General features: G+C 39.7%; 1 protein-coding gene across 5 annotated transcripts in view; it reads right to left on the reverse strand.

Moving 5' to 3' along the window:
• Positions 1–15,271, reverse strand: part of ARFGEF3 (ARFGEF family member 3) — a 121,309-nt gene that overhangs the window by 81,002 nt on the left and 25,036 nt on the right. For all 5 annotated transcript variants that reach the window (XM_050949398.1, XM_050949401.1, XM_050949399.1 and 2 more), the window contains exons 3-4: positions 12,752–12,833; positions 6,274–6,405 (exon numbers count right to left, since the gene is read on the reverse strand). In XM_050949398.1, coding sequence (XP_050805355.1) covers positions 6,274–6,405; positions 12,752–12,833 — 214 coding nt within the window. The remainder of the gene's footprint in view (positions 1–6,273; positions 6,406–12,751; positions 12,834–15,271) is intronic.

Here is a 15,271-nt window from a genome sequence, read left to right on the forward strand (position 1 = left end):
ACTGTTAGAAGGTGTGAAATTATGAAATTGACCAATTTAAAAATGCTCTGGCCATGAAATTGACCAGAATGGACTGTGAATTTGATATGGCCCTAAATATGAATGCTCAATCTGATATCAATATTTTAGAGGCAGAATGATTTGCTGTGGTCTGTCTGTGCTGGCTGTACCTAAATTTATGACTGTAGAACTGTAATTTCTATTTTTGGATTTCCCTTATGCATTTAGACAAAGTGAATGCTGAAATCACAGAAAATGCTGTCTATATTATTGCTGTAGGGTTCCCATATTAATGGGTAAGTAAAGAGATACAGAAAAAGGTTGCCTTAAAGCAGTTTTAGCAAAGGTTCATTAAATCTCATGCATGGATTAAACAGAGCGTTGTTAGTGAAAGCCAATAGAACATGAAAGATAATACAAATCAGAGAGCAGTACACCTAATCCACCAACAAATGTGAGTTTGGAGTTGCTGGAAATAAACTAATCTTTACTAAAAACAGCGAGTCACTATGGACAACACACAAAGACGGAGATTAGCAGAGCCCTTCCTTCCTCTGACCACCCTTTTGTAAACTGTATCCTTTTTTGCAATGCTGCCTGTTTCCAAACTATGCCATACGATATAACAATCAGTGGCTGCTAACTGCCTGAAGATACGTTTATTTGGGCTCAGAAAAGAAGATGGGGAGCCCTGCCTATTAGAGCTGCAGGAAATATTCAGAGCTTATAACCAGAACATCTTTATCACATTAACTAGGACTGAAATAATGACTCATAAATACTAGAAAAGGTCACCACTGACAATATCTCAGGCAAATGGCTTTCCATCAGAGATGGCCTTAATTATTTCCATCTCTTGATACTCCCATGCAGCGTCTGTCTCAGTAGTTTCAGGTTTTCCATCCCAACTTCTTTTATAGGGTTTAATCCCACATTCCTTGCACACCCAAGCTTCTCAGTGACATACTAGAGCTCATTAATTTAACTGAAATTACAAAGAGAGCAAACAAAAGTGGTGGTGAGAGATGGGCACATCTTAAATTGCCAATTGTTAGTTTCCAAAATGATTTGCCTGCTATTTTAACACTACTGCTGTTCCTCCACAGTGTTCAGAAGTGTGTGCACCATACTTAAATATGATTTTTCCGAGCCTCTCTCCATGACTGTTAAAAAAGAGCATTATGTCTGTTTTGCATTGGGAGGAACCCCCTGATTAATTTCTTATCAAATAAAGAATTAGGCTGCAAACTAAATCAGTAGGAAGGCTGGCATTTTACAAATAGACGTCACAATAATGTGGTAAGAATGAATATTGCATATGATAAAAAACTGCAAAAAAAATTGTCCTTGCTCTTTGGAGCTTTCTTGTCTAACACACTTTTCTTTTATGTTTAGCTTCACTTGCTTTAGAGCTAGAAGGTCATGTTCTGAGTTAAATTCCTTTTGGCTACCAGAAAAGACCCAGAAAAGAAAGGTGCTGGTCACCTGTAATACTATCACAAAACAGAAACTAAAACTGTTCAGCAGGAGATCAGTTTCCTCCTGCACTGCTGACCTGACCATATCTGATAGTATTCTTGTCAACACTGCACATCTAGCCTGCTTCTTGCTTGCATATATATACCTACCCCTGGAAATTTCCACTACATGCATCCGATGAAGTGGGTATTCACCCACAAAAGCTCATGCTCCAAAGCATCTGTTAGTCTATACAGTGCAACAGGACTCTTTGCTGCTTTTACATGATCTTGCAAGTAAAGTGATCTAATTTCATAAGGAAAAAAAATGCTAAAACCATTTTACAAGATTTTCGAGCTCAAGACAAGAAACTCTGTGTTTGTCTCTAAATTAATCAAGAGCCTTCTCAGAATCAATTCAGACTCTAGGCTAGTTCTCTGCTAACACTTTCAGTGACACAAGTACCAGCTGTGTAAGGTAGTCCTATACAACCCTAAAAGCTAGATGCATGCCAGCATTTAATTCATTGAAATTAAGATGTGGCCCTAAAGCCAACACAAGCAATTTCAATTCAACAACACCCTTGTCCTCAGTGCACATGTCAAAAGCCTGAAAACCTCTGCAATGCAGAACATTAACTAACCTATTTATTACTTCACTATACAACACATCACATTTGTAATTAGCATTGGTTCAGTTTAGTAGCATACACTTAAGGATACCTAGCTCTTATATAATCTTGGAGATCTTAAAGTGCTTTACAAAGGAGCTAAGTAACATTATCCTCAGAGGGGAAACTGAGGCATCCCTGAAATGCCACCAACAAGACGATGGCACAGCCAGGAAATTGAAGCCCAATATTCTGAGTCCCAGTCCAGTGCTCCATCCTACAGGCCACACTGTCACCTGCATAAAAGATATATACATAGCTGATCTGATTATCGTAAAGTTGTATGAGTTGCTGAATTGGAATGGAGCATGTTCAAGAAGGTATTATTGTTGTGATGATAGTGGACGAATGCTTGGAGACTAGTATTGTGTTGGGTACAGTTGTTGCCTTATCTCCTGATTTTGTCGCTTTTTAGTGTTTTTGTTATGAAATGTGCTTGAACAACCTTACATTAAATTAACAATGTGGGAATAATAGTGAGTCTGGGTATTTCACAGCATAGAATGGGGTTGGATGTAGAGAAGAAGTGTGAAATGACCCAGCTGGAATAATTACTGAGATAGACCTTGTATCATGCTCACTATATCAATGCATCTTTTTCCAGACAAAGAGCAACAATACCATATGGAGATTATCAGATTTTTATGCAATCATCAAAGGACACATGACCTGAGTGCAAAAGTTTGTTGGAGGAAGGGGGCCAGAAAGATCATATGCAACCTAACAGAAGCCTTTGTGTTTTGCCATATATGTCTGGTGTCGCACAGACATAATCCAGAAAGCTCTTGGATCTTTCGTTTCCTTGCCTTGTGGAACTTTCAGAGCTTTGCAATGGGAAGTTGGGCACCAGGGTGCCAAATATCAGAAAAGTTTACATAAGAATCACTCAGTTAACAGTCCATGGAAAAACACTGGTGTTAGACTCAGAGATGGGTCAGTTACCAACACTCACAACGATCGAGACGTGAGAAGAGGACTAGGATTTCGAGAGAGAAACAGTACTCCTAATGAAGGAAGTGATAGAGAATCCTCATGCATTCATAGAGTTGCCAGCTCTGACTGAAGCTACTCTGGGAGATACCCCTCACCCCCCCACACCTGACAATGTCATTTTCTTAAAATAGTCTATTAAAATCTCCCGGATTGCTTTCAATAGTCGCCAGGAGATCTATGCCGATTCTGGGAGACTCCAGGTCAATCTTGGAGGTTGGCAACCCTATGCATTTATTCTATATAGGATAGCCTTTACGAAGAGAGAGAGTCCACGGGTTGGTTTCAGAAGGATTAACATTACTGCCAGCAAATCCCCAACTGAGTTTTGATTAATTTAATCTTGTTTGCTTATTGCCAAGTGAAATTCCATTTTTAATTAAAATTCATAGTTTCCTAGAAGAGATAAGGGTGCTGAGGTAATCCTGCTACATACCAGAGCAACAGGCACCGTGAGAGATGAACGCTTTGAGTTCCTCTTGGCACCTTCATTTTGGACAGTGTATAGCAGGGAATCTGCTTGTGTCCCTAATGGGCTAATCCAAAGGCCACTGAAGCCAATGAGAGTCTTTCCACTGACTTCAGAAGGCTTTGAATCATGTCCCAAAAGCATATCAGGGACGGAGTTAGTAACAAACATAGGAATTTAAAATATGATGAAAATAGATCAAGGAGAAAGATAACTCTCCAGAACAAGAGGAATGCAAAAGACTGAAAATAGCTGAGGACATTAGACAATATTAATATACAGTTTTTGTAATTAAATGTATTAATATTACTCATTTTTATACATTTTAATGCTGTGTATTTTGTTACCAACAGAAATTACAATTATCCTTTGGGTAATTTCTTTTTTCCTAAAAAAGGAAAAAACAAACAAACAAACCAACCTATCAGTGAACCTTAAGTAGTTAATAAATTAATGATTAGATCTAATGAGGTATTTTTATTGTTAATGAGATTTCTTTGTAACAGTTTGTAATATTTTCTTTAAGTGATACAAGTTATACTTTAAGTGAAACGATGGCTGATTGGCAGCCTTGGAGATTAAGTCTTCTGTTTATCCATAAATCTAGTAAAAAAGTGGGCAGAACAGTATATGTTTTCTCACAGTATCCAGCTGAGACGCTTCAAATTTGACCTGGAAGGGACCATCTCCGGGAATGAGAGGGTAATTCAGATACACATTCATGCCCAAATTTCAAAAGTGGCCTCCAGTTTTGTGGCATCCCAGTTTTCCCCTGCCCTCCAGTTTAAATGATTAACCATTGGAACAAACTACCACAGAAAGCAGTGGATTATCCATCTCGAGGTCTTCACATCAAGGCTGTATGCCTTTCTGAAAGTTATGCTTTAGCCAAATATAAGTGATTGGCTGAACACAGGGGTATCTTGATGAAATTCTGTGGACTGTGTTATACAGGAGATCTGACCAGATGAGTTAAGGGTCCCTTCTAGCCATGAAGCAGAGCCATTACAAAGCATTTTAGTGCCTAGGGCAAGTAAGCATATTTGTGCCCCCTAGAGGTGATGCATGGGAGCAGGGAGGAGTTCCCAGCCACTTTGCACAAAATAGGAAGCTGGAAACCAGTTGCCACTGGTCTCAGAGAAGTCCCCTGATAGAAGAGAACCCCCTATCATTGCAGACATGTTGATTCTTAACCCTATGCCAGTCCCTTCCCTCCACAGAGGGCATGTTTAGGGAGGGAGGTAGTGTGTCTGAGGTAGGCAGGATACATAGTTGATTGGTGCTTAGGATCTCTCTCACCAGCTTTAAGTTGCATCAGAACAAGGGTTTACCCCAATAATGAGGGAATTGAACCTAGTTCCCTGACAACCTCCACCCATTGCACATCTTCTTTCATAGGCTTCACTCTTCAATTTGCATATGTGCATTGGGTACTGCACACACACACAAATGATCTTTGCTAGGGGCACAAAGGAAATGAGCAGCTTTGAATAAAAAAACAGAAAGCAGCAATTAGCACAATTGGCCAATATGGAGCAGTTTTTTTAGCAAGGGCCATTTTTAATCCTTCAAGCAGGGGCACCATTCAGTGCTGAAAACCACAAAATAATATAGAAAAGCGAACAAAAGCTTTAAGGCCAATGAGTAGGAGTAGCTGGATCTAGGAGCAGAGGTGAGTCAGGTCCCTTTGGACAAATGGCTTCATAAATCTTAATTCTATATGAGGCACCTATACAGATCATGCAGAAAGGGCCTCTCTGAACACGTTCTTCAAAGAGTTTCTCCTGGAGTTCCCTTCCTAATAGTAAAGAGAAATTCTTTACATCAAATATAAAATACACATCTAAAAGGACTTGAATCCATCCATCACAGTATTGTTCCCTGTCAGGAACGGTTAACTGAAGTTGATGCCCTACCGTACCTTTAATAAGGGATCATGAGCTGGCATTTGAAATGCCGGTAGTACTGGAAAGCCTGTTGGCAGGACAAGTCATTTTTTGACATCCTCTCACTTCTGATACAATGGCAGCTTCCAACTGAGCATTCTGACTCGTATAGCTAACATCCTGAAGCAGTACAAGTATTTCTAGGAATAAAAGCTTCCTTTAAAATCACATGAAATGTGGGTGGCTCCCATACACTAGTTCAAAGATATTTTGGGGGTAACCAGCAGATGCCCAGATAAGTCAAAATTCCTCCCGGCCCTCCCAGCTTTGGCCAACCACTATTTGTAAATCAATTTTTTTAGAAACAGGCAAAGAACAGAAAGAATGTGGTCCAAATTTTCTAAAGTGTGTGCATACAACCAGGGTTTTGAGCGTGCAAATCCTCAGTCTCAGTGCACACAACACACACTGAGCAAATACAAATGCGAGCCCTTGTGACATCTCCGAACTCCTTCCAAGGAAGTTTTCAAACCAGAGTGAACGCATTATGCCATTTAAATTTGCCTCCTATCATATACACGGGGTAACAGCAACAAGGGAGATAACTGTGTTAAGAAGCAACACATGAAAACTGCCGTGTAACACAATTCAAATAGCAATGTAAATGAGTGTTCATGGTCAACAAGGAGGAGATCAATTCCTGGCACGACGTGCACAAGACACTTCTAAATTTGCTCACAAACCCCTAGAGTTAGTCAGGTAGTCTCTGCCGCAAGCACTGACATTGGTAAATCACTCACCTTCATCACTTCTACCTGCAGGTCTTCGTTCAGGGAAGGAGTCACTTTGACGGCATTCAGCATCTGATTTAGTAGCTGCTTCTCATCTGAGCCTGTTTCCACGGATACAAATCTCTCATCAGACAGCAACTTCTGCAATAAGGCAGAAGGTAGTAAAGTCTCAGACTGTTGATTCTCTTCCCCCCCGCCCCAATTATTTAACTCCATTGGAACCTATTACATATTGGTAATCAGAGTCAGGGCTGGATTACCCAATAGGCAAACTAAGCACGTATTTAGGGCACCAGCAAAGCAGGGGGCACTAAAAAAAAAAAATAAAATTTTTTTTTGGAAAAACATTGATATTTCAAAAAAAAAAAAAAAAAAAAAAAAAAAAAAAAAAAAAAAGCATTGGAGTAGTCATCATGGGAAAAATCAGAACTTTGTTAGACTTCCTTACACTCCACTACACACTCGTCCCTCATTTTTCTGGGTTTTTATTCCTTATTCCCACGTAAACCAGCGAGGTGTCCTACTAATGTAGATCAAAATAATGCGAGGAAATAAGAGACTGTAACTGATCGTCCTACTCCTGGTGGTAAAACAGACATTGTTCTAGAAGGTGTGGATGTGTTAGACAGAACCTGCTCATGCTGTAAATAATAGGAGAACAGATCCTGCATGTGGGTTGATTTCAGTATTGATGATGTAGCTTACTGGATAGATCATGGACCAAATGACTGTCAACACCACACTGGGCCATTTGAGAAATCATGTTGGACTTTTACTGATGGCAAACAAACAAGACATTGTCCACAAAAAATATTTTTCAGTATGAAAGCAAATGGTGAGAAATACACTTGAGAATGGCTACTGTATTCACTATCAACAAGGTCTGTGTACAGTTTTGTTTGCAAACTTTTTGCATATAAACCTTCAACATCCCGGTTTGCTGCAGATGGATTTAGTGGCTGGCGGAATACTGTTTTAATTGAACAGCATGAAAATAGCACTACTCACAGAGATTCAATGTTGACATATTTAAATTGAAGACAGGGCTTTGGATTGACACAAAAATTGGAAGAACAAATTAAAGGGGAACATGAATACTGGCAACATGTCTTGCAACGTGTTATAGCTGTTCTTCAAACATTAGCTCAACATGGACTGCCTTTCCGGGGATCAAACGACACATTTAGATCACTGCAGAATGGAAATTTCTTGAGATTGTTGAGCTTGTGGCTCTGTTTGACCCATTTTTAGCAGGCATATCTCAAAATATGGGAATGCTGGCAAAGGTAACTCATCATACTTATCCAAGACATTATGTGATTAACTCATTGGTCTAATGAGTGACAAAGTTCATTCAGCTACGTGGATGAAATAAGTACTGCTGGGTACTTAAATTTATCTGTCAACTCTACACTTGATCTTTCACAATTGATCAATTGAGTATTGTACTAAGATGTGTCTTCCCCACAGATGGAACACCAGCTGAATGATTTATAACATTCCTCAATTTGAAAAGCCACACTGGTGAAGAAATGGCAAATCAAGTACTGCTTTATCTGTGCCAAGTTTGCAAAACAGATTTCTCAAAGTGCAGAGGTCAATCTTATGACAACGCTGCCAACATGTCAGGGCGTTATCAAGGAGTGCAGAAGCAGCTTTTAGAACAGAACAAACATGCCATATAGGTCTGTCTCATCTTACGCTGGGGTTACATTCCGCAGTCAGTGTGTAAAGCGAAAATCGTGTATAGTCAAAATTACATTGAGTGTAATGGTGGGAGGAATCGCCCGCACTACAGAAACAGTATTTAAAGTGTTATTTTTCCTCTTTTTTTCTTGTTTTTGCCGACTATGTAAAGCTGAAATCGTGCATGTTAAATGCGCCTAAGATGCGACAGACTGTATTCATATCATGTGCTGCACACTCACTCAATCTTGTTGGCTGCAGTGCTGTTGATTATTGTCCAGTGGCAGTAAGGTTTTTCTCAACAGTCCAGGTACTTTATACATTTTTCTCTTCCTCAATACACCGATGGGCAGTTGTTAAAACATATTTGGGCAATGATCATGTGTTGAAATCTCTTTCTAATACTCTCTGGGAGGCACATGCAGTGGCAACAAGTGCAATTCTGGAGTCCTACTTAAAGATTGTGGATGCATTAGAAAGTATAGCTGAAGACCAATCACAAAAGGGAGAAAGTATACAAGAGGCAGAAAACATTGCAAACAAGATGCAAGAACTAGAGTTTGTATTCATGTTGACCATGTGGAATGAAATTTTACAACACTTTTACCACACAAAAGTCAAGCTCTCCAAGAAAAAGAATTGGATTTGAAAACATGTGCAGACCTCTGTCAATCATTAGCAGACCACTAACACACTACGAGGAATGATTTCAAAAGATTTGAAGACATATCAAAAGATATCTTGACTGATACTAACTGCAAAGAAGCCCAGTCCCGCAAGTGAAATCAGGAAAAAACAAGCAAATGATAGCAGTGCAACAGAAACAGCATTGAATCCTAGAGAAAAATTTTGCGTATCTACTTACTATGCTATAATTGATACACTTGAAGCTCATATGAAGAGGAGAGGTGAAGTGTACAAAAGAAGTATCAAGTAGATTTTCTTTTCTAAATGATATGGACTTATCTGATCAACAATATTCACAAGGTTCCCAAAAGCTAGTTGACTCATATCCTGTTGACTTGAACATGAATCTCTGTGGAGAAGTACGGCAGTTCCACTGTTACATGCGCACAAAGTTTAATGAAACAGGAAAAATAAAATTCAGTCACATCGATCTTCACGACACAATATTGAAAGATGGAATACAATGTGTATTTCTAAATGTAGAAATCGCACTATGATTACTAACTGCTCTGCAGAACGCTCTTTTTCTCAGCTGAAAAGAATAAAAAACCCTCAAAGAACAACAATGTGTCAGGACAGACTTAATTCACTTTCCCTATTGTGTATGGAAGTGGACATGCTTCATCGAGTCAGCTTCGATAAATTTATCCAGAATTTTGCAATCAGAACATCTAGAAAGAAGCTATTTTAATTTCAGCATACATGTAAGTTTTGTGTCATTTTGAAAAATAAAATGTTATTTTACGGTATAGTATTTTTTTTTTATTATTTTGAATTACACTGCTCTACAGCCAAAATGCTTCTGAAATAAATGTAGTCCAGCTTTACTAATTCTGGATCACTGAGAATGAAAATGATGCTTAAAATTGTTGATTGGCTCTAGTTTTCAAGATATGCTATTGGGTCAGTATATACGACCCTTGACTTGGGAATGGCGGAGGATAAGTGAGTTATAAAGGGAAGGGATCTCAATTTAAACCAGAAATGACTAAAATACATCTTTGACTGGATCTATGAATAAATCTATTACTGGGTTTGGACAGTACTTGCTTTTTAGGCAAAACAATGAATGATGCAATCTGAAGCTGGTATTGCGTCATACATGATATGAATTGCATCATGTTATTCCTAGACGTCATGGATGATGCAATCATAACGAAGCTTACATCACTCTGCTGAACAAATTGCCCTATATCAGCTCTAGAAATCATACAGTGTCATGCTCTGTTATTTGTCAGTGTTTGATTTTGCAAAGGGACACATTTCTGTTTAGCCAAAGTGAGCAGAGATGCCTTGTACTTGCGTGAACAGTGCAGATAACTTCTGCTATGTTTGTGGTGAAGTGACTTTTGCATCACAAAAGCGCAGTATAACCACTATGGTTAAGAAAGCCTATCACCTTTATTTTGGCTGCAAAACTGGAGATCAGGACAAGAGGTGGGCCCCACACACATGCTGCAACACTTGTGCAACAAATCTTCGCCAGTGGTTGAACAGGAAAAGGAAGTCTATGCCTTTTGCAGTGCCAATGATTTGGAGAGAGCCAACAGATCATACCAGCAATTGTTACTTCTGCATGGTGCCTCCAGTTGGAAAAGGTGTGTCAAAGAAGAAAAAGTGGACTGTGCATTATCCAAACATTCCATCAGCTATACGCCCAGTACCCTACGGAGAAGGACTGCCGATTCCTGATGCACCAGAATCATTCTCACTTGAGTCAGACGAGGAAGAGGATGAAACTTCTGGTCCTGAACCATCAATGTCACAGGACCCACATTTTCTCCCATCCTCCTCCTCTGAACCACACCTCAAAACAAAAGGTGAACTGAATGACCTTGTCAGGGATTTGGAACTACCCAAGAGTTAGGCAGAACTGTTGGGCTCCAGACTACAGCAGTGGAATCTCCTGGCAGGCTATCAGGGCAAATGGAGCCCATCAATGCTTGCAGACTATTGCTGGACAGTGACAAGAGATGCTCCATTTAATGAATACAAGAGACAAGCCAAGAAGCGCCGAGTAGACACTGAATAGGACTAAACTATACATAATAGTTTTTTGCCTTTTGTTTCATAATAAATTTTATTTACATAACCCTTTTGCTGATTTTTAAAGTGTTACTAAACAGGACAGGTGAAATATTATCATGTAAAGCAACCATAAACACATGAAAAGACCTAGGTTTACAATTTATGATTAAAACTCTACTATCTACACAATAGACATAGACATAAAATGTAAAAACTTAAATATCTTAGAAACAGTAGCCAATCAGTTGTTTTAATTGTCATATTTGAATTCAGCACATCAAAATACATAATAAATATCAGATTTTATCTCTGAAACAGACTTCTCAAAAATTGTAGACCAGTGCTACATATGGGGGGCACCATAATCTTTTCAGTGCTTAGGGCCTCTAAAGGTCTTAATCTGGCCATGATCAGAGTAATAGTTGCATACCTGTCCTTCCTTCTCTGAAGGCCATCAGAACGGGATCTAGGCTTCGCTGAAGATGCAACTAACACTTTTGGGCTCGTTACTGAATTCTACAAGTGGCTTTTTATTTCTTTTCTGGCAGCTCAAATGATCTCAAAAAGGTTGTTTTCCAGTGGACTCTCAATATGTCAATTTCTGAAGGCTGCTGGACTTTAGCTGAGGGCTTCACCAAAGCTATGTCACTTTAGAAGTAACACTTCAAACCCGCCTCATTTTCCACTCTGTACATGTTTTGGAGGCTTACAGCTACCACTGCTTTACATTTTGCTTAGTGGGAGATAAAGGTTTAGCGATCATCCCACTCTCTTCCTCTGAGCTGCCTGCCGGGGGATGGAAGCACTGTGGAGGTGGCATTGCTAATCACTGGCAGAAGGTGGGAAGAGATATTTAGTCATCTCTTGAAAGATACATAATCTAAAACTTTAACTAAACCCCCAAAGAGAAGGCAGCCTGACCAGTGATTTATGCTGGTGGTATGAAGTTTGATGTGTATTTGCCAGGGGCAGGAGCTGAGAGGTTGTATAAGGGGTAGATTTGACACAGTCCTACTGATTTTTATGGCCTGATCTGGTTCTCCTTGCTTGGAAAGAAGCCAGTACTTGAGTAATAGAGTGTCACAGTGGGTATTTCCAGACAGCATGACAGAGGTAGAAAAGGTGGCACAAAAGAGCAAATCCAACTTAAAAAAAATAATCAAATGGACTTGAACTGAATTTTTATGGGAGCCTGTTTTCATATCTGTTTTTATTATTCTCAAAAAACCAAAACTACTTTCAGCTACATGGGGGTGAAACACAGAGACACAAAAGGCGCGTGCAATACTTAAGTCCTACTTATGCTCTCAAAACAAGACCTCGTGCTGGCCCTTTGCACAGGGATGAATTGCACCTTAGTGAACACCAACTTGTATTTAATAGAATAGCAATATGGAGCCTTCCCTACAAAGCTATATTCCTAGAAATAAACATTAATTGCATACTGGTGCAATGTCCATTTTCCTTCAATGAAGCGAAAACATATGCGCCGTTTCCATTTCGTTATTTACAAATGCTTTAGCTCTCTGAAGCCTGCATCTGATTTCCTTGGTACATGGATCGCATGGCTGTTTTCAGTTGTAATTGATAAAACCCCTTCAGTTCACCTAGTGCTACTGAATGTGTGGGGAATTTTGATTCCAATATTTCAGTGAGGGGGGTCCCATACATTTATAACAGAGCCCTCACTACTTATGTCTACGTTACGCTTTCCAGCCTCAAAGCACCACTGTCCTCTGAGCTGATAAAAGAGGGCTGGATGGGACTCTCTTCAGCCACTGCCAATGCAGCTCCTTAGTCATCTGCTGGAGTCCAAGCGCAAAACCAGGTGCTATCCATCATTTGCAGAGCATGCAGCTTCCACAGAATCTTCTGCCTCTGCTAGTGCAGAGACTAGCTCCTGGATGTTTTCTCAGCAGTGCCCTTGCTATCACTAAGTCACCCCAAGGTTTGATGCTTTGTTTACAGTACTTTCATTTTAAACACCTATATTTCCTTTGAATTTAAATAATACTCAGGAGCTGCCATTTTCTACATTCACCCTCCAACCAAGCAAGTCAAAATCCACCCAAGTCCCAAGCCATACCTGCATCCCTGCTAGAGCATGTTGGGCCAACTTCACGTTCTTTGATTCCAAAGCCAGCTGCAGTGGGAGGAGACACTTCTCCCTATAAAAACAAGAGGAAAATAGTGCTGAGAAACTGGCATTCACAAAAAACACAGCCTTCTAGATTTTCCTCACTTTAAACAGGGTCAAACAAACAATCACTGAGCAGAATTTAACACCAAACAGCTACAATGTGATTTTTTTTGGGGAAGATAAACAGTGATTTTCCAAATTTTTTAAAGAAGTATTCCTCAAGAGAAACAGACACTTACGGACCCACTGCCCAAGCAGCTTGGTCCTTAAAATGTTTCATTTTGTGCAACACAAACACGGGATTTGCAAACTACTCATGGACCTATAGCACAGCTTGAGCAGCACTGTACATCAGTCACTTGTCTTTCTGTTTACCAGTCAAGTCGCAGAAGTGGATACCAGGTTCCATATTCATCTTCTGTGGAATTAGCTTTGCTCCATGCCTTGTGTACAGTACAATTTGTAATCATGTGTTAACTAAGCCGAAAGCAATTTGTGCAAAGAACAAACGTTAAAGGATAGGGTTTACAATGAGTTTAACAACACTTTAAAGACAATTACAAAATGCACTTGGACTGTAGAATGCAGCACGCTTTTGCATATTAAAAAGATACTGTGAGTTAGGGTGGTCACAAGTAGGTCCATAAGCACCGGAGACTTGGATTAAAATTCTGATTTAAGATACAAATAAAAATGAGCTTAGTGGACAGTCAGTGTACATTTGCTCGTCTCACAAATCCTCTCTCACAATAATCTGGCTGAAAAGAGGCCCTGAATTGGAATAACTGAAACTACTACAGCTTGTGATTGAGACATCTCAGCAGAGCTAACTGGGGAATGCTTATAAAGCATCTTCCCATACCTTGTCAATCTCTAACCAAAATGGCAGTTCACAAATGAAATGAGTGTGGTGGTCTCAGCCTAAATTATGTAAGCAACTGTGTCTCTCTGTTTTTGGGAGGCCAACCTGAAACCCTTTAAAGGGACCTGTTTTGTAGAAAACACTTAGTGCCCGCCCCTGAAAATCAGGTCCCTTAAGGGGTCTCCAGTTAGGCATCCAAAGATCAAGGCACTCAAAATCACAAGTCACTTTTCAAAACATAGGCTCTCGTCATTAGTGCCAACTAACGCCTCGCCACAAAGACCAAGGCTACCAACATAATACAATTTAGCAAAACAGTAAAAGAGTGAACTCATGTAATTGCAAAGTTTGTTTGGGAACTCACAGGACTTCCCATACTCTTTCCCGAATTGATGCAGATTTACAATACGCCACCTAACTTTTCTGGTGGCAGCACAAACATCAGTAGGTGGAATTCTTGCTTTTTTATTTTTAAATTGGAACAGAGTTTGCATGTATATTCAATCAACTATTTAACTGAAAATTACCAATATGCTTTGCTTAGGATGCTTGAAGAACAAACATGCAGAAAGTGTACCCATTTCAGAAGCTCCTCAAATGTTTCTGGAACATATTTAGCTAAAATGACTCTTTGAAAGTATTAACCACAGCATCAAAACACGGGAAAGATCTCTGCTGAGTGTTGTAGACCTGAAGACTGGAACATCCAAAGCAGAGATAACCCACACGAAAAATCTATTACAGGTTTTACACAATAGCCTGTTTGTAACCTACATGTCATGGGGGGCATGTGGATTACTCGTGCATCCTGGGGCAGGAGGACACTTTGGGAGATTACAGAGTTGCATGGTGACGCCACTTCTATCCAGTACACATACAGATTTTTTTTTTTACAGTATCTGCTATTCCAAGACTTGGAAGCACTCAAAATGTTGCTCTCTTTTGTTCTTCCTATTTTTTTTTTTAAACAAAATATCACAGCTATTAGGCCAGCCAATACTCAGTGCTGTCCCATTTTGGCTGCTGAATCCAGGTTTTGTAACTGTTTATGTGACCAACAGGTAGCAATCAAGGTCACTGTGCATGAACTCATGTAAACACGCATTTAGAAGTGAACCACGCAAAAAGTATATTTTAAGCGCAGCCACTGTGGTGTGTTAAAAAGGTCCCACTTATTTAGACTGTAAGCTCTTTAGGGCAGGGACTGTCTTCCACCCTATGCACTATGTACGGTGCCTAACACAATAGAGCTGTCAGGGCTACAAGCACTACTGCAGTACAAACAACAAAATATTAATAGATGGAACATAGAAAACATCGGACGTATTTATTCTTTTAGTAATGTGGACTGAGAAATTAGGGTGGGGAGAGCAGTCATAACCCAATGGAACTGAGCAAGCTGACGTTCATTACGATGAAAATGGTCTGGAGCCTTTACAGCTGGCTCACTGTGCAACTACCACGCAATTCAGCACAGTGTCCACCATCTGCAGCTAGAGACTGCAACTGATAAAGAATGAAAGTGATTTCTTGATACATCATCCCAAGCTGAGCACAAAATTACAACAGGAGGATTGAAATGAGAACAGATTCAATTAGCTGAA

This window comes from Gopherus flavomarginatus, chromosome 4 (assembly GCF_025201925.1).
Source record: "Gopherus flavomarginatus isolate rGopFla2 chromosome 4, rGopFla2.mat.asm, whole genome shotgun sequence".
Lineage (NCBI taxonomy): Eukaryota > Metazoa > Chordata > Testudines > Testudinidae > Gopherus > Gopherus flavomarginatus.